This window comes from Chlamydotis macqueenii, chromosome 1, assembly GCF_036417535.1.
Source record: "Chlamydotis macqueenii isolate bChlMac1 chromosome 1, bChlMac1.mat, whole genome shotgun sequence".
NCBI lineage: Eukaryota > Metazoa > Chordata > Aves > Otidiformes > Otididae > Chlamydotis > Chlamydotis macqueenii.
The window spans coordinates 17,018,460-17,038,452 of NC_141556.1; the positions used below are offsets into that span (position 1 = coordinate 17,018,460).

General features: G+C 44.0%; 1 protein-coding gene across 1 annotated transcript in view; it reads right to left on the reverse strand.

Annotated features, from left to right (window-relative positions):
* Window positions 1-19,993, reverse strand: part of CELSR1 (cadherin EGF LAG seven-pass G-type receptor 1) — a 173,213-nt gene that overhangs the window by 60,450 nt on the left and 92,770 nt on the right. The window contains exons 4-5 of the mRNA XM_086746818.1: window positions 16,046-16,161; window positions 12,921-13,009 (exon numbers count right to left, since the gene is read on the reverse strand). Coding sequence (XP_086602944.1) covers window positions 12,921-13,009; window positions 16,046-16,161 — 205 coding nt within the window. The remainder of the gene's footprint in view (window positions 1-12,920; window positions 13,010-16,045; window positions 16,162-19,993) is intronic.

A 19,993-nucleotide genomic window follows, 5' to 3' on the forward strand; every position in this document is an offset into this window, starting at 1 on the left:
GTTTCCAGGTGGTGTTTGCAAACCTTGCGAGTACAACACTTGCAGAAGCAGGTGAGGGAGAGAAAGAGCCAGGCACTGGGTATATCCTTGCCCTCCTCTTCCCCAGCTGCCTGAGAGATTTCTCAAAGCTGCCACAGAGAGCTGAGCAACTCAGGGCTGGGGAGCAGGACACACTTTGCATCTCAATGACCTCCAAATGACTTTCACTGTTTCACACTTTCATTTCCCAAGACACAGATTTAGAGGCAAGTTATTTGTTATTTCGTGTCAAGACAATGGAATGTCGCTGCACCGCCAAATCCTGATTTCCTTTCCCAGATATCAATCACTTTGCACTTACTCTCTACCAGAAAAAAATTCCAAAAAGCAACAAAACCAATTACTACTAATTGAAATCTGCACGAATAATAAAATAAATCTGGTGGAACTGCAGGGGCTTTTAAAGGCCAGGCTCCCGTGTGCCTGTTCTGCAAGGGCAGATCAACTCTAACACCCACTGTCACCTGCAAGGGCTCTGCAACCACATCCAAGCAGGACTAAGAAAAAGTAGGTATTAGCCAGGCAGCCCTTCGACACTTTTCAGGAGATATGAGAAACATAAATAGGCCAGACCAAAGTCCTGCTGATGCCATGGAGGAGCATAAGAACAGCGCAGACATGCAGCAACACTTCCCCTGTCCTCCTGGCTCTCGGCTTCTCATGTGCAATATTGCAGGCTGGAGCTTCAGATGGGTCTTCACAGCATCCTGCCACATTTTATGGATGGAAAGAACTCACATTATCATCTAATCTGCCTTTTGCCTTATACAACCACAGAATATCACCCAGTGAGTCCCGCCTCAATAACACAGCTTGCACCTGAGCTAAAACAGAAAGGGTGCTGATTTAAACCTATTTTAAAGATTTCAAATATTTTCAAAAATTTAAACCTGATTTAAAGATTTCAAAGGACGGCGAGACCATCAGAACTGTGGGTAGATTATTGTGCAGATTATATACCTTCACAATGCAATACTGTATATTATTTCCAATCCGAATCTGTCAACCTTTAGTTTCTACCTATTAAACCTACGGTCTTATCTAGACTAGGACTTTCATTGATGATCTTCTGGATTTGGGTGGAAGAGGATGAATCGGGCCTCCGCAAGGATGGGAATCTCTGAATCTTCAGCTAGAATGCCAGGAAATGACTCATAAGCCGAACTATTTTTGCAGAGATTACCTTTTCTCGTGGTATTTTAAAAACTGAGTTCTGTGCATGTAGGAAACGACATGTTCTGCATCGAGACACGAGGAACATATTTTATGTGTTTGACCAGAACAACATTTTGAACTTTAAATGTAAAGAGCTGGCATGCACTCAGCAATGGAAAATCTCATTTCTTTCTCTTCCTTTAGATGCTTGTAATTTTAATTGCTATAGTTTTTTTAAATGACCACGCCCACTCACACCAAAATACACAGTACAGACAAACAATACAGATGCACAGCTACAAATTCCTCAGATTCTCGTATTGTACCTATGCCTCCAGCACTACCTATCGTCACGCTTCTAAGTATACAAGCCTGCCCACCAAAAAGCACATTAATCTGCTGATATAGTAACTTTTGTTCTTGTAAGAAAATTGTGAGAAACTATCATAACCTGGCATCTGGCTACCAATATTGGTAATTCAGTAAAACCTCTTTGACCTCTTGAGCTAGAAAGTAAATTAAACACCTACGTCTCTCAGGATGTTGGTAAAAATTCTAGTCATGACCAGCAAAGAAAATGACTTTTTCATTTGAACTGCTTCTCTTCCTTGTATAACTGCAGAAACCCCAGCAATTGTCTCTGTGAAGAAGAGGCTTTGCACTTACACAGGTAACCACAGGTAAGTCTGTCTCAAAACTAAAGCTAAAGACTTGACTGCGGTCACGCTCTTTGTGGTTTTGGTGCCCTGCAAACTTTCCCGTGCTTAAGCAGGACTTTTGATCCCATGAAAATGCTGTAGAAGGAAAGGCATCCAGCACAAATTGATGATCTGATAAAGGTATCATCAGCGATCTGCTGGAAAGAAGCACTGCCTCCTCCTCACTGTGCCACCACTGACCTCTGCAACCCTGCAGCACCTTCTGCTACTAAATATTAAATATTCACAATGAGATGGCCGATAAGAAAATGATAAAATTAGAAACATGGCTACATCTTAAGTAAGAATATGCAATTGGTTTTAAGAGAATGCTCTAAATTTTAACACGTGTTCTGCCTTGCACACTTAGGAGAGCCTTTAAAAGCTATACTGGTGTTTCTTAGAGATATTACTAATTTAGGTTTGGAAATGCAGATGCACAAAATTGTATTTCTTCCTGGAAAAATATGCCCAGAGAAGTAGGTTGTTCTTAACTGAATGACATTTTCAGTATTTACACTACCTTCTCCACCCCCCAAATATTTGCTTAACATTGCAATTAATGTTCTGCATTTTTCTTCACCAGACAACGCCAAGCAATGCCAGAGCGGGCCTGTGTTGATCACGGACGCTGTAAACACAGCAAGTCACTCCAAGCCAGCAAAATCCAAACTCTAGCAGGCCCACATTTGATCAACAGTAGCATTATCATAATCTTCAACAACTGCATTGTTTATTTAGAAAATCTCCCTCAATCCCTTAACAAATTAGTCTGGAAGCCACCAGGAGGATTAACTTCAGAAACTCTCCCTCAGACCACAATTACGTCTGCTCAGATGTCACGAGCGACAGATATTTGCATAAGTCATACCCAGCCTTCACTGCTAACTGCATTTGTGGTGATTTGACTTCTGCTGGGGTCTGTCTTTTCCAACCGAGTTACAAAACGCAGCGCTCGGCAGGGGCAAGCATTTCCTGGTGTGAGAGGTGCTCCCCGGCACAGGGTGTAATATCTAATACCTATCTAAGAATTTAATTGCCAACCGCTTTTCCTGACCATTCAGATTGAGAAGTACACAACACTGGATGGTGTCCTGGAGACTTTCAGGGCAAAGTCTTTCACCTTGGGTCCAATTACTAAAAGTTATGCCTAGCTGGTGGCAGCTCTGTGGCTTTTCTCCAAGGAGTTGGCAATCCCTATTCAGCTGCAGGCATGTGCCTTCCTCATAAATCACCCATGGCGCTGGCAGTCTCGTTGGCAGGCTCAGAAGGGAGACTGAGAGCTCAGCAAACAAAGCTTTCGTGCTGGAATGGGAGCCTCCCACCTGAGGAGCAGTGCGATGGTGAGGTGGCACAGGGAAGCCTGCGCTGAGCAGCCGCGCAGTATTCCTGTTTGGCTGTTGATTCTGGGGGGAAGGGGTGCAGTGGACTCAGCACTTCTAATGAGAATTAATCCCCTTTATAGCAGTGAAAGCAGTAATCAGTGTCATCAGTTTTTGACAGAGTCGTCACAATCTGAGTTTCACTAAAATGTTGGTATCTGCCTTTTTTTTTTTTTCACAAAGGCAAAGGGGAGAGAGAAATTATTGTCCCTGAATAAAGAGTAATTATATTTCCATAACAGGTGAATTTGCCATCATCAGAGAGGGTCTGTGTTTTCAGAAGGAAATGAGATAACCTATCTGTCAGCTCCACAGGCAGCCGGCACAGGGGCACATGTGCTGTAGCCAGCCAGGCTTGTGCTTGTCTCCACAGCAGACCATCAGGGGTTGCTGTATTTCAACCCAACCTTTTCAAAACAAACTGCTACATTAACCTCTCCAGCACAGACCGGCACCACTCCCACTGCCTGTGCCGCTTGAGCTTATGCAAGGGGTTTGGACTAAAGGGCAGGTCCTGCCTGCCCACAGCATGGGAATGGAAGTGGCCACCAAGCTTCCAGGTGCCCACGAGCACCTCAGCACCCAGCCCTGTAGGTCTTGACTTTTAGAGTCACCCCCTCAGTGACTGGTAGTCCCAGCTAGCTCTTGGGTGGGAGAACAGGAGTGGACCTGAGTTTTCAAAAGGGAAGTTTTGCGTACGCATCCTTAAGCCCTTCAGAAGCACTCTGCCTCTGGCCACTGCTAGGCAGTTGCGCAACACAGGCTTCCAGAGTCAAAACAGAGGCTCTAGTAAAACAAAGACAATGATGAATGTTAGAGATTTGCTATAAAGATAATCCTAAAGATAATTCTGCTAATGAGTTGCAGGCATAATGCGTGTAAAAGAATGAGAAAATGCAGGGGTTGTACAAGACTGAGCCCAAGAGCTCATGTTCACCATACGGTCAGCTGAAGCTGATGCTCCATATGAGCAAGGTGCACTCCAGCAAGGCACATCATGCGTCTAAGGTGAATTTGTGCCATCTTTGCTGCAGTGTGCAACTGCCCCCTCCACATCTGCTGGTGGGCCTGTGGGGCCGCCATGCACTCCTTGTTCCCATCATCTCTGCAGCTGCCCCGCGAGACTGCTGCTTCCCCACTCACATCTCCCTGGGGAGCTCAATGGGCTCATCGGGCCTTCTGTCAAGTATGTACATTTACCCACCCTTTTCCTTTTGCTAGACCAGAAGCTGCCATTGGACTGGAGATCTGGAAGGCACCTGTGCAGAAAAGCCTTTCAAGTAAAGAAACTGGCTTGATTTTTCTGCTTCACTTAGAAAATGGGGACTCCTCCCCACAAAAAAAAAACAAAAAACACACCCAAAACCCAGCAACCTTCCCTTTACATCTCCAGCTTTGCCAGGTAAATGTTGCAATTTTTATCTCAAGGCTTTTGCTCCTGTTCATTATAAAAAGTCCTTATCCTGAAGCTGTTAACACACCAGGCTTGTTGTAAAGTGCTTCTTGCTTCTTCCTTAGTGTCGCGGTTTAACCCCAGTGGGCAGCTAAACCCCACTCAGCTGCTCGCTCACTGCTCCACAGTGGGATGAAGAGAATCAGAAGGGTAAAAGTGAGAAAACTCATGGGCTGAGATAAAGACAACTTAATAGGTAAAGTAAAAGCTGTATATGCAAGCAAAGCAAAACAAGGAGTTAATTCACAGGCAGGCAGGTGTTCAGCCATCTCCAGGAAAGCAGGGCTCCATCACGCGTAACGGTTATCTGGAAAGACAAACGCTGTAACTCCAAAAGTTCCCACTTCCTCCTTCTTCCCTGCTGCTTTTACTGCTGATCACAACATCACAGTGTGGGATATCCCTCTGGTCAGTCAGGGTCAGCTGTCCCCGCTGTGTCCCCTCCCAGCTTCATGTGCACCCCCAGCCTCCTCGCTGGTGGGGTGGGGTGAGGAGCAGGAAAGGCCTTGACGCCGTGTAAGCCGTCCTCAGCAGTGACTAAAACATCCCTGCGTTATCAGCACTGTTTTGGTCACAAATCCAAAACACAGCACCATATCAGCTACTATGAAGAAAATTAACTCTATCTCAGCCAAAACCAGCACAGGGAACATGACAAAAATTGCACATGGAGATTGATAGCATGCATGGACTGAAGGTGGGTGGTTTGGAACAGACCTGCAGATGCTTTTCATTGTATTTTAACAGTAAGCGCATTGACAAATGTTATCTTCCAATACGTATATTATCAATGTATCCCTCTTCAGACATCTATATTCACAGAGCTCCCATGCGACATTCCTCTTTCTGACCAACATATTGCCTGACTAACTACAGGAACAGCAAATTTGCTTCACAAATGAAGCAAATGAACAGCAAATGAAGCCCTGACCTCACCTGGGGCTGTTTTTCCCTTCCTGCCTTTTCCTCCTTGACCCTATCTCTCCTTCCACTTCATTCAGCAAGTCCCAGGCAAGTGCAGATAGGATCTGTTCCTCTGTTGTAAGCTGTTTCATCCTAAGCCTACCTGAGCTGGCAGGAGTGGCAACTCCATCTTGCTCTCAAGACCCTCAGCTGCCCCCAGCTCCTTCTGGGGCCCAGCAGCCAGGAAGGGCACACAAATTCTGGCCAGCAGTGTCGGAGAGCTGCTACTCAGGCTGCACTGGGAGCCAACGGGGCTCACAGAGGTCTCCTCAGATACAGAGCTGGTTGGTTTCACCCAGAGGTACACCAGCATGGATGAGCAGTCGGTGATCAGCTCTGCAGCCCTCAACATAAGAAGGACGTGGACCTGTTGGAGTGAGTCCAGAGGAGGGCCACAAAGATGACCAGAGGGTTGGAGCGCCTCTCCTATGAGGACAGGCTGAGAGAGGTAGGGTTGTTCAGTCTGAAGATAAGGCTCCGAGGAGACCTCATAGTGGCCTTCCAGTACCTAAAGGAGGTCTACAGGAAAGACAGGGAGGAACTCTTTAGTAGGGCCTGTTGTGACAGGAAAAAGGGTAATGGTTTTAAAATAGAAGGAGGTAGATTCAGACTAGACATGAGGAAAAAGAAATTTACAATGAGCGTGGTGGAACACTGGAACAGATTGCCCAGAGAGGTGGTGGATGCCTCATCCCTGGAAACATTCAAGGCCAGGTTGGACAAGGCTGTGAGCAACCTGATCTGGTTGGAGATGTCCCTGCTTCTTGCAGGGGGGTTGGACTAGATGGCCTTTAAAGGTCCCTTCCAACCCAAAATATTACATGATCCACAGCACGGAGGATTTGTGGATGCAGACTCAAAATGGTAAGTGCTGCTGGCACCACAGCACACCTGTACAGGCACGGTTAAATAACCCTTCAGGATCAGCTTTGGCTGAGGAACCCACAGGTGAAGGAGAAAGCCACCCACTCGCCTGCCAGCTGAGCAAGCATGAGGGGAGAGCTGCAGCACGCACCTGAGGTATGGAAAATCAATTACGGTGCGGGTCTTGGCATGGACACAGAGGGTGCTTTGGCACCTGAAAACAGCTTTCAGCTGGTGGGTGAGGGATAGGTCCTCCCCAGGAAGGAAAGGTACTGGCAAATTCTAGTACAAGTAGGCTGAGGGCTAAATTGCTACAGCATTAGCTCAGACTTTGGTGATACTCAAGCTCCAGCTTGCTCCAGACGAAGGCCGGTTAACTCAAGAGACACCATCACTTACCACAGGCGGACAATTTTTGAAAGCATATGTGAGTCTGACTTAGAGCAATGCACCTCCTGTGCTTTGAATTCACAACACAGCGAAGATCAGCCCTAAGCAGCCCTCATTTCTTTTAAGTTTATCTCTAACTGAAGAATTTGCCTGTTTTCTTCGGCGGCTGTCTTCAGGCTAAATGCAGGTCTGGGCTCTGTCAGGTGGGAAGTGCACAGGGATGGAAAGCAGCAGGTAACTGCTAACTGTGACCGCTGCAAAAGGGTGGGCTACTCCTAAGACAGTCAAGCATCTGGAACAACCACCACGGCACTCTTCAGTCTAAAGAAATGCAAGGAATGAGTAAAAGAACAGCAGCTTACTATTGATCAAATATGAGAAGAAATCTTAGCCCACTTGTGGAAAAAGGGCAATGTTTGTCCTGAATATCTCATCCAAGGAGCCTGCAGGCTCAAGTGACCAGTACAGCCGAGACACTCTCCATCATTTTACACTTCCTGACCATGGAAGACGATCCCACGCACACACACTGCCTGGTCTTACAGTCATTACTTTTGTGAGTCATTCCGTGAGTCATTCCGAGATTTGTCCATCCCCCAGAATTACTGTACTGCACATCAGTGATGGTATGTTTCTCTCTGCTTTTTTCAGGTTTTAGTCATTTAGGTAAAATTATCCTGTGCTCCCTTAAACAAATGCAGAAGGAGCTTCTGCCCACAGAACTGTAACGTCCTTAAGCAACTTTGATGTCATATATGTATAAGTAACATATAAGACACACAGTATATAAATATACATGTACATGCCCTTTATAATTAAAGGAACATGTCCATACAAAAAACCATTTTTATCTTGTGCCAAAAGATGAATTCTACCCTGAGGTAATGAATCAAATAAAACATTAACATAAATTTGATGGTATATCTCAATTTCTGAACAAAATTGCATTTCTATCAGAAGTTTGTGAGAGTAGCTTAAGTTTTCACTTAATTAAAAACACCACCCACTACCCGGCTCATTAAAATCTCCTGTCCCAAGCACTGCCTACAATCATACATGATCCTGTATGTGCAATGAATGCCAGATAGTTCGTGTGATATTATTGATACTGAGCATCATTATCAACAAACATCCTGGTGCTTTTGCTCCTATTCCAAACAATTATCAGCATGGCTAAACCCCCTGACTGTTGCTCATGTTGGGAGGCTCAGGAGAGTCCAAGGATAAGGACCAAACTCCAGTGGAGGCTGCCTGCACTGTCATCACGTGGAAAGAAGCACATTACCAAGGCACAGAGGGCAGCTCACATTGCTGCTGCCCCTTGTGCCAGCTATCCTGGGAACAAGCAGCAGGTTGTGTCTGCTATTTTTCATCAGTTTTATCCGTCAGCCTGAAATCTTCCCCTTTCTCCCAACTTTTCTTCCAAAATAATAAAAAAATAATCACATTTCTTCTGAATATATCAATATATATACCTCTTGAAAAGCAGGTCACAAGCAGGTCACCTTTAATTTAATACCTCTCATTGACTTTAACGACTGCGAGATCAGGATCCCAGAAGGTAACGTGTCTGAGCTAACAGAGTCGGTGAGTATCTTTCCCCGCTGTCAGTAAACATCTACAATGGCAAGTAACACTGCTAACAGGTAAACTGATACCTTCCTACCAGGTACCTGACAAGACTTTTGATACATAACGGAAACTAGAGAATGGTTATAAAACACTTCCAACTCACTTCTGCTCTCTTATAGCTACTAATTCCTTCCTCTTGCTGTTTTCCCTTCCAGAAATCCAATACAGAGCCAACACTTCTTTAGTACAACATCCACATGCATCCCTTAGGCAGAAATCCTTCCAAAGAAACCAACTGTGTCAACTGTTACCAGGGGAGGAAACATCTATTTCCATCACTACGCAGTAAATGAAATGACATTGCTTCCCTTCCTCCTCTGACACTGTCTGTTTCATTACCGCACCACTTTACAGTGCTGGTACATACTAGGATTTGTAAGAAAGCATCAAATATTTGAGCTGATAGAGAACTGGTTTGATGCTTCTCTGCAAACATGGTGGCACAAAGCTGGCTCTGGGCTCACCTCTTGCCAATGAAGCCCCAGTGTTTGCCCCAAAGTGCCAGGGGACCCTCATGATATAGAGTTAATTATAAACCAAATTTTTCAACAATACCAAAGATAAATATTACCAAGCATGTTGCTTCTGAGCTGACTACAGAAAACAGTTTACGGAAGTCACTCCTACACTTCTTATTTTCATTATCATTACTACCAAACTGACTTGCACAGGGTGGCAGCACTGCCAGGATGCCGCAGAACAGCGTGCCATGTTAAGGAAATAGCCACTGCCGGAGATACCCACCAGAGTCATCCCTCACATCCCAGTCATCCTCTCCTGGAGTCCAAATTCCAGTGATGCTCAGCCAAATATCATCCACAGAGCTGCAGGTGCCAAAAAACACTCAACCTTTGCTGGTATCCAACCGTGATCAACTCAGATTGCAGGAACAGCTTTCAGAGCTGTGAAAACTCATCTATGAAAATCCGCTTTGGACTGAAGTGATTTACAGTATGTATCAAAGCCTGTTAGCCACTGTCAAAAACTAAAGATGAAAAACTAACCTCAGCTGTGACGAAATCTAATACTCCTTATGTGAATTACAGCATTATCTGAAAGCTCCAACCCCCTCTTTTTTTTTTCTTGCTAGATACTGTACAAATGTAGAAAGAAGGAAATAACCTGAACAGTTTCTAGCTTAGGTTTTAAAAAGATACCTTAAAGAAGCTTAACAAAAAAAGGAACTGGGAAGGGATAATACTAAGAGAGCACCTGACCCCAAACACTTGCTGTGGACACAACAGGAAATTTTTGAATTCCTATTCATCTGAACCTGCACCACAACATGTCTCACATTTCCAAGGCAGGAGGAAAGGGTTCAGCTGGAAGAATCCTGTTCGTGTCCAAGCACACAGTGGTGGGTGGGAAGAGAACAGGCACAGCTGTAATGGCCCCGGCAGCAGGATGAGCAGTCTGGCAGCACTCAGCTGTAGCAGCATGAATAATAAGAAAAGTTTGAAATGTCTGTATGGGTTTTGCTGTGCAAAAAAAAGCACAGAAGTGATACAGGAAGGGACTGATGAATGGACAGGCAGAAGTGATCGTATCTACGAAATAAAGAAAACCTGCTGAGGAAGCAAAAGGCAGATGGAGGGAGATGAAACTCAATGTGAGTGAGGGATAAGAAAGATGCCTGAAAAGGAGCAAAGACTGGAAGGTCCCTGGGCAAGTAGTTGAACAGAAAGGGAGATGAGCCCTGTGGGGATGCTCGTGGAGGGAGCCCCTGTGGCCCCGCAGCCACGGACAAGGTGCTGCTGCAAAATGCCAGAGCAAGTCAGAAGGCAGAGGGAGGGAGAGGAGTCCAGAAGGGGCTGGAGATGGGGACCAAACACGAGCTGGAGATAGGGAGGGAGGCAGCTCAGGGCAGCTGTGCCTGCTCAAGGAGGAGGCTGCATGGTGTCTGAGTGGAGGAAAGGGGCTGACGGGATGAAGACCTGACACTGCGGAAGGATTTTGGAAAGAGCGGAAGGATGCAATCGCAGCAAAATAATACAAGTGCATCATTTAAGCAAACTCATGAGTTTTGGGTACTCTTATTTAAACATGTCTTGACTGAGTCAAGTTTAGACACAGCATCCCATTTATCTTGGCACAACTCAAATCCCTAAATTATCTCTGTCTTCTCAACCTCCTCACAGGAACTTTTCTGCCAGCTCTGTTAAAACATGAAGTAGCCAAGGAACTGCATTACAAACTAATACCAGCTGAGGTGTAGGCTTAATCCTGCTGCAGGGTGCGGTGGGCAGCCCAGCGAGCAGACCTGCAGAGCTGCCTCCAGCTGCTGCTGCCCTGCAGTGCCTGCTCCTTCCTTCGCTACCGGAGAGCTGCTGCAACATATGCAATTCTCAGACATGCTGGGAAGTCCTGAGAGCACGCTAAATACATATAGGTTAGCATATCCTACATGTGCCATTTATCAATATTGTGAGTTCCCCTTTGCCAGCCCAAATTTAACCATTCTGGAATAAATACTGCTAAGGGGAAGGTGATGACCTCGGTCTCTAAAACAGACAGCAATGGGCAAAGTGCTGCTCTCCACACAGTGACTTCACTTTTCACCACGTTTACGTCACGCAAGTGCAAAGGCAATGATGACAGCGGTGTTTCCTGGCACAGCCTCTCTGCTCTCCCTCTCTCCCATGAGTTTCCTCCATGCAGTGTGGACTGGCTCAGTCCCCTTCCAAAAACTGGGGCCAAAGAAGAAAATGATGACAGGGCGCACGTGTTAACGATAGGAAAATACCGGCTGCTAACATGGCTTGCCTACCAGTCTGCTTGAATGGCAGTAAGCCCTGAAAATGAGGCAGGGGTTTATTTTTAACATCTGTGTCAGATCTCTTTGCCTTTTAAAGAGGTGTCCAGGGGCTGCCTGGGCCCCTTATCTGCTCGGCAGCACTTTAACAGGGCACTCCAGAGGCTGTCCCCTTGCCTCCTCAACCACCGAGGAGTTTGAGAGCTGGAGTGTCCCTCCCCTGCCTCAGCAAGTGCCATTTACTCTGCTAAAGTGATTCACTAAGAAATATGCAGACTGCAGAAATACAGCATGTTGCAGTTTGTAAGGAAGACCCTCGCAGTGTCCACAGATGCAAGGATGATGACACACCAAGCTTCACTTCTATTTCTCTGTGCTCTGGATAGTAGAGAGCATATTAAGTACAAAACTTATAAAGTAAGTTTTAAAAATTATTTTTTAAGATAAAAAACTAATAAAAAAGGTTTTTATTTCCTCAATAAAATATCCTTAGGCTAGGAGATCCTATTTAGGAGTCGAAACGAAATTTTAATCCTCCCATTCAAACTGCCACACAAACTGTGATGAAAGGATGCAGCACTGGGAAATAAAGAGCTTGCTGATCATATTAATCCTTCATCTTCCATTCAGCTTCCTACACCAGTATCCTGTTTCCTTTTTAACAGCCAACAATGGTCCTCTATTTCCTTACGTGATCCTCCATAATGCTATCATGTCAGACTTAAAAGCAACACTTCTCAGTAACTAAATGAATTCTCTAATTTTTGTTATAGATTATATAAGAGCTCTGACATCTAGCTGTAAACAGTGACACCGAACACCCTAAAAGCCCGCTTTCTGGTTCAGCATGAAATGGCTGATTTGCACAAAACCAGTTGAAGTGAACCTATTCCTGACAGGTACCCCTGGTGCAGCTGGGGACAGGGACCCCAAGTCCACCTCTGAGTGCCATGGACTGTGCCTAACGATGGTTTTTGCATTTCTCTTGCATATTTTTTTATACACCAGACAAAAAAAAAAAAAAGATTTAGTATGATAGCCCTTGATTACTGAAAAGTGCCAACCATTTAATAATAACCAAATAACCATTTAATAACAAAATTTTCCAAACCAGAGAAGCTTGGACTAGCTGAACTGGTAATTTTGCACAAGAAAATACAGTTATAGGGAAGAATTTTGCTTTGCTTCAGAAAATTCTACACCAGTGGTTGTAGTTACTACAGGCTCCTGCACTGCACAATTCTTTAAAAAGACCCAAATTAGTAAATCAGTTGTTTTAGATACATTCACACTTGTGATGGTCTAAAGAACTGAAAACTAAAATAGTTCTAAGTTCCTGAAGGTTGCCCTGGTAGTACTTCTGAAAAGGACGTACTAGGTCTGATTTTGCCTTCCTGAGACAAAACTCAAAAGCCCTGAGAGGAAATTTTTGTTCTAGGCAAGGTGAGCAAGCATCTGTGCAGAGCTGTAGCAATGTGCCTGGTTAAATAAATAAAATTTGGGTCACTTGCAAACACTTGGTCAGAGCTAGATGACCCACAGCTCTATTGCCTCTCAAATAATACGGTTATCACCAACACAATCAATCTTACCTTATTGTAGTACTGCACCTGGACCGAGTGCCACTGCCCATCACTGACCCCTCCGGGAACAAACGGTGCCACTGTAGTGGTTGTCTCCCCTGCAAGGGCAGGCAGAAGGGAAAAAAAAATCAGTCAACATCACTGCAAGCTCTGCTCTGCACTAAACCAAAACATGGAGAGACCCTCACTGGGCACAGGATGCAACCATCTTACTTCATCATGGAGGAATCTGGGTTTTCATCCTGCGAGACAGTAAATACCCCAGTTTCATGGAGCTATTTTGGTGTACAACTACAAAAATAGCTTCTGGAACATTCCAGTGAATGTTATTTTTTATTATGGTTCTGCAGAGTGCGGTAGCAGATGCATTGGGTAGATACAGCTATTGCTGAAGTGGTCAACTGAGGACAAAAAGGTAAATTAATGTTTCTGCATTTCTGCCAAAAACAGCACTTTGAGGTTTTTTAATATGATGAGTATTGTGCTGGGCTATTTTGTCAGGGAAGGGAAGCCTACTCTTCATCAGAGCTGAGAAAGTGAAATCTGAAAGTACTCTAGAGTAAAACCCATGGATGGTAACCTTGGTCCCAGTGAAATTTTACCAGTGATTAATGAAATTATTGGCAGCCTTTCAGTATTTAAATCTGCAAGCAAGTCCTTGCCATTGCAACTGGAAAGCTGAAACTTTTAAGTCAGGTCTGAGTCAGCAGAACGAGCTCAGTAACCAGGCATATCTGTTGTGAGGCAGCAGCAAAATAAACATTCGTGTTGAAAGTACATAAAAGGCCTGGCACGGAGAAGGGATAGCTAGGTTTCGACTTTTTTTTTTTCTTTTTCTTTCTTTGTGGTTTTTTTTTTTTTTAAACGGTTGGAAAATTCTGCATAATAAATCACAGGAAAAGTAACTCCCTCCTGTAAGGTAACAAAGTTCACAGTACTGTTGAGCTTAAAATGTCCTTTCTACTCTATTTGCAAAAAATACTTAACCCTGCGTGAAGTATTATTGCCGTATCCCCTACTCTCCATTAACTCCCACCCTATATACTTCTTTTAAACAAAACAGATTTCAGCTTAGCACGTTGACATCTTGCTGTGATGTTTTTTATCATTTAGTGATAAAAAAATCTGTGGTAAAAAGTAGGGTTTTTTTTATTTAGCTAGCAAGTTTCTGTAAAAGGAAGATCACCGGTCTCCAATCCTTCTGCTTGGCTTTCTGCAAAAAAGTTGTTGGGACAGGTAAAACGGTCAGATCAGATGTCCAAAACTTGTACTGTTCGTTAAGAGCCACTTAAAACTATAAAACATAAATGACTCTCCTTCCAAAGAAAATACCATTTGTAATATACAGGACCAGACCTGCTCTCAGGTGCAGTAGTGCAAATCTAAATTTAGTTTTATGTATTTTAAAGGAGTTCCTCCACATTTAAATACATATAAGCGCAAGTAGAATTTTTTTTTTTTTTCATTCATCCTCAGGGTGCCTTCCAAGCAATTTAATTCAAGTTTAGACAGGCGGAGCAGAGCTACAGAAGAAAGCAAATCTCTGACTGCCGCATGTTATTTCATTACACTAATCCATTCAAAAGCCTGCCTTAAAATCTAATTTGGACAACTTTGAGGTAATAAAGAGGAAATGAAACTGGATATCTTCAACCCAAAGGGCCCAGATATGCACTTAAGCATTGCTGGTAAATCAATGGGTCACACAGGATTTACCACGGGGTCTGAGGGCAACGACCATCACTGGCAATGAGTGTGCAACACCGATGTGGGTTGTGCCCCTGCTTCTACTGCTTCACTACTTGCAATGTCTCACTCTTCACAAAAATAAAGTAAGAGCTCACTAGAGCCTGCATGTCTATCCTGAATATGGAGAACAGGAAATAACAGGATAATTTCCTGAGTTATATGTCCAGTACAGAGATACAAATGTCCTGCAAAGAACCCCACCTGACCTACATAACAACAGCCCTTCCCAGATACCTGTTTCTGTCCCAGTGGAAACATCCCGTAAACTTGTGACAGCTGGAGTTTGTCTGCCCTGCTGAGATTTAGTAAAGCCACTAAAGCCTTCCCACCAAACTCACAGATCTGCTCCAGGGCTGAAACAGGAACACAAGTGGTACACCAAGAGCCTCAGCAAGCCTGCTGAAGTCCAGGGGGTGATTCCTGGTGGCTTCAACGTGCTTCAGCCATGCTGTATGGCAGTGTGTGAAGAGCTTCACCTGCTACCACTGTCACAGAAATTAGCACAGCTGGGCATGAGTTTCTGGATGAAACCTGGGCTTTCTTAACTTGGGGAACACTCCTCTGGTAAGGCAGGAACGGTCAGGGTTTGTTTTGATAACAGTTATGTCAGGAAGAGCTTTGCCACTGCCACGGCTGATTTTCTGGAGGAAACCTCTCTGGGAGGCCACAGTGGCAGTGATATGTGCCACCCTGAGCTTTACTTGCCTTCCCCTCTCTCTGCTCCCACAAGCACCAAAAGACACTGCAGAAAGCAAGGAAACGCCAAAGCCTTCCTTTCTTATCTCCTAGCCCACCACTAGCAATGAGTGGGCAGCTTAGTTCTCCTAAATTCCTTGTGGGTTACAGCTTCTTCCAAGGGAACGTGCTTCTACTGCGCAGCAGTGGATTCCTGTGGCAGCATTGCTCCTCACCAATGCCTAATGAACGGCAGGTACTTTTCACTTGTCTGCTAGCTTTTCCTTTTGCTTGTGTGCATTTTTTAGATAACATTTATACACCTAGTTTCACTGATGGTGTGGTGTAAAAACGCATAAACACACGACATTTATAGCAGCGCAATAAAATGAAGTCTTGTTTAAGTAAACATTGTCTTGGAGGCCAACATTCAGGCTAGTGCCAATCTTTTATAGTAGTCATAAACTCTGGCTTTTATAAATGGCACGTTGACAAGCTCCTGCCTATGACAGCGACTGTTACCACCACAAACCGCTACAATCTGGAGTACTTTGGAATGCCAGGATCAGTTGTTCACTGTACTATGTCAGCAAGTTACTCAATTAACGAGGCAGCAAACAGCTGTATAAAATCACTGAAGCGCATTTCCAAATGGATTGAGAAGATCTCCTGACTGCAAGCAGAAATGCTCGACTCGAGCGACACCTCACCTGCAGAGAACGTGAGCTGGATCTGCTCCTCGATGATCTCCAAGGCAATGAAGTCGTGCTTCTCATTAAAACGCCCGTTGTAGAGGAGGAGAGCGTTCCTCTCCCTCGTTGCAAACCTAGAACACAGAGACAAGAGGTCAGTTCATGCTTAATGGCTTATGAATTAAAGAATGATGGTCAAGTTGCCCAGAAGAAAAATGGCACTGTATTTAGCAGAAAAGCAAGCCTTTGAATCTTTCTTCAGACAGAAAATTACGAAATTGAGGATTCACCTGCAGGATATATCTATTATTTCCCAATTGATAGAGGCAAGCAAGATGCAAATTACAGAAATCTGCTCCCCGAGATCGGCTGCGGATGCTGACCCTGACAAAGGGTAAAATTAGGCAGACGCGTGATGCAGCATGAGTATCCGACGCTCGCCAAACAGTGGCACTTGCTACACTTTGCAAGCAGTCCGAACGCCAGAAAGCATTTTCACATCAAAGCGGGAGACGCTTGCTGCCTTGCTTGCTGCCTAGATCCTACAGGGTACAAGGAGAGTCATCAATGGATTAAAAAGACCTGACAGGAGGCAAAGAGGGAAGAAAGATAAGAGTTACTTTAACAATGCCATGTGGACAATCAAAGTTCATCAGTCAACAGGTCAGTCATTTGGAAGAAGGAAAATAAACACTTAAATGATTCCACTACATCAGTGCCAATGTGTGTTTTTTGGTTTTATTTTTCTTGTGCTTCTAGTATGGGATGTATCACACCTTTCCTGCAGAAAAAGAGGTGAGAGCTCACTTTCAAAAAGTCTGGGTTTTTTTTTGTCAGCAGACATTTTTTTTGCAAATTTGTGTATTGTGTGTATTTTATAATTTTTAATTGAATCCTATTATCTTTGGGGATTTGTACACAGCTTTCATCTACTTAGAAATGCAAAAAATGTATTACACTTTACAGAAACATTTTTACAAAGATTAATATTATACAAAGAGAGAGAGAAAAGCATGGGAACTTCTTGTGTTTCCAAATGGCAGTGTAGTTTGATTTTGTATCTTGAACTTCAGGAAACATGCCTGATTTAAATTAACCCACTTTTCCTACAAATGAATCAAATGCTGAACACAGCTAACGAAAACTGCCTTCCACAGACAGAAGAAACGATTCTTGTGCCTGTCATGTCATGTCTACTAGCAAGACTATCATGTGATGCAACAAAATCTGCATTCAGAGAACGTGAAAGAAGTAGTATCTTAGAACATCAAGGTCTGGTTTTTGAAATTAAGAAAAATTCAAAACCAAATAATATTATTTAACAAATGTGGTTTGTCATGCATATGTATGTTGTGAATCAGACTGAGTAGAGATCTTCCAGAACCAGGAGCTTGAATTTGAGCAACACGGTAATGGGAATTTTTATTTCATACATTTGTAAATATTTTGGAAGGAGAATTAATTGTTCTGGTTCAAAAAATAGAAGTAAAAATTTTGACATTTCCAACAAAACACAAACTCCAAAGAATATCTGTTAGAGTCCATCAAAATATTATACTACTGATTTGATTACTTTTAATAAGTTTTGAAATATATCTTTATTTCTAAATTGATTTAACATAACATAAAACAGTAGTATAGAACCAAAATGCAAACTCAATTAAGTAAGACAATATATTTGAAATACTTCAATATTATCAAAACACTGATGTGGTTTTCACTTTCCATCATCAAATATCTTTTCCTGATATAGTTACAATTATCTACCATAATTTTAATTTTTTATTAAACTATTAAGTTATTATGCTATTTTTTATATTTCTTTACTCCGTGTGTGGTCAGTTCCTTTCTTTGCTACAAGTCAAAAGCACCTTTTGTATCATATTGATAGTTAAAGTACTATTGCTTTTGAACTTGTCTGGTTTTCATCAGTAGGGGAAAATATTAGTGTTTTTTAATAGAAGGGATATTTTTCATCTCAGGACATGGGAAAAAAAAAAGATACTTTTTCAGAGAATTTTGAATAAATAGTGAGAAAACCTCTCTACTGACAGTATCCCTTGGAGTGAAGGAGTAGCAAGTGTTGGAAGGAAGCAAGGAAAATGTATAATGTTGGGAGCAGAAAGACATGCCTGGTCAGTAATAAATACTTTTTTTAAAAAAACCCCACATTTTAGTTATGAGACTGGGCAATGCAAACATCCTGCTCTTTGCCAGGAGGAGGTGATGAGTCACTTGAGGCTGAGGGAAGCTAGAGAGCCAGGGATTTCACAAATGCTCCCAAATCACAAAATACGTAATGGCAAATCATCGTCCAGTCAAACTACTAATTCTTGCTTATCCTCACATAATGTTTTCCACTTGCACTGAACGATGATAAAATCCAAATAAATAACAAGTGTAAATAAAAGTGAACTTCAGGTATGAAAAGCTAAATGTGTTGTTATCCTGGACAGCATGGGTTGAACCCCATGATGGTCTAGACTTTTTATAATCACACTGCGCGGACTGAGCAGTGTTTAGCTCATGACTAAATACACCATCTTGATTTTAAGGCGGTGAAGAACTCCTGGCATAAGCATCACCTTGCTCCAGTAGTTTGCTGTTTCTCAATAACCCCTACACAGAGCGTTTGAGACCCTTTAACTTGAAGCACCCTACCTCTTCCTGAAAGCCTGAAAAATGACACCCTGTGGCTGAGGGGACAAGCCAAGGGTAGTGCAGGTAATTTAGGCTGGCAGCCAGCCCAGACCGCTCCTTTGTTTGCACTCACTGTAGGTCTGACAAGTTCAAGGGAGCCTTTTGCTCCTCAGCTTTTCCCTGTACTTAGATCTGATGCTCTAAAATGATCTTCACAGACGCAACTCTTCCTTGCCTCTACTCGCGTGCAAACCATGCCTGCGCTTTCCGATTTAACCAAAATGTCATGATTCCAAAAAAATTCAGACTTTAGGATGAAAGTACATGAAGGATAAAAATGGAAATAAGCTGCCTGGCCCATGACGGATGTGAAACACCAGGTAACTGCTGGGTGCTGGATGGGATGTCTGCCTGGTGCTGTCCCCCCCGAGCACTTTCTCTGGACAGACACACAAACATGTCTCTCATTGTTGCTGCTGTTGTACCTATCAACAAATTCCCGGCCTTGCCCTTCGGGGTCGGGGCTAACACATTTTGTGCTGTTTACTCACAGTCAACCGTGAGGGAGAAGCAAAGGTCGATCCTGACCAGATAAACCATGGGAAAGCTGCAAACCTGCACCCTCTCTGGAGAAGACACATACACGCACCTTGAGCTCTGGCTCTGTGGCACGTGAGACCTATGCTATGGCCTGACCCAAAAAGTCTTCTCCAGAAGAGGCTTTTTCCCTCAGGATGTGTGAGCCAAGGGAGGAGAGCCCTGGTCCATGCAGTGCAGCTGCCACGATTGCTCCCCTTGCCCCAAGAGCTCCTCCAGTGCCCTCACGGGAAAAGAGACAGCCAGCTCCGGAAAAGACTGTCCAACGTGGGGATGTTGGGGCAGATGGGATGGGGATGAGGCTTGTAGTGGCCAGGATGGGACCAGACGCAGGAGCCAGGTATGAAGGCCAAGAGGAGCGAGGAGAAGACTGGGACAGTTGAGGATGTCCCAAGCCCAAGGCTGGGAACCAGCGGAGAGCAAAGACCTGAGGAGGACCAGCCTTTGCTCAGCCATGGCCTGAGGAGATCAAGTCCTGTCACAGGCTGGGAAGCAGAAGAGGGGAAGATTGCTCCCAAACAAGCAGCACGAACTAGCACCCTGTGCCTGGAAGTTAAGAGGCCGCAGACAAACTAGAAAAAATGTCTGACATGCTCAAGAGGTGGCAAACTCACCACCCACCATCACGTCTTTGTGACTGAGGGCTGCTGAGAGGCAGACAGAGAGGCCTTGGTGTCCCCTTTCCCTGTGCCATTGCTCCATGTCACAGCAGAGGAAGACTGGGAGTTA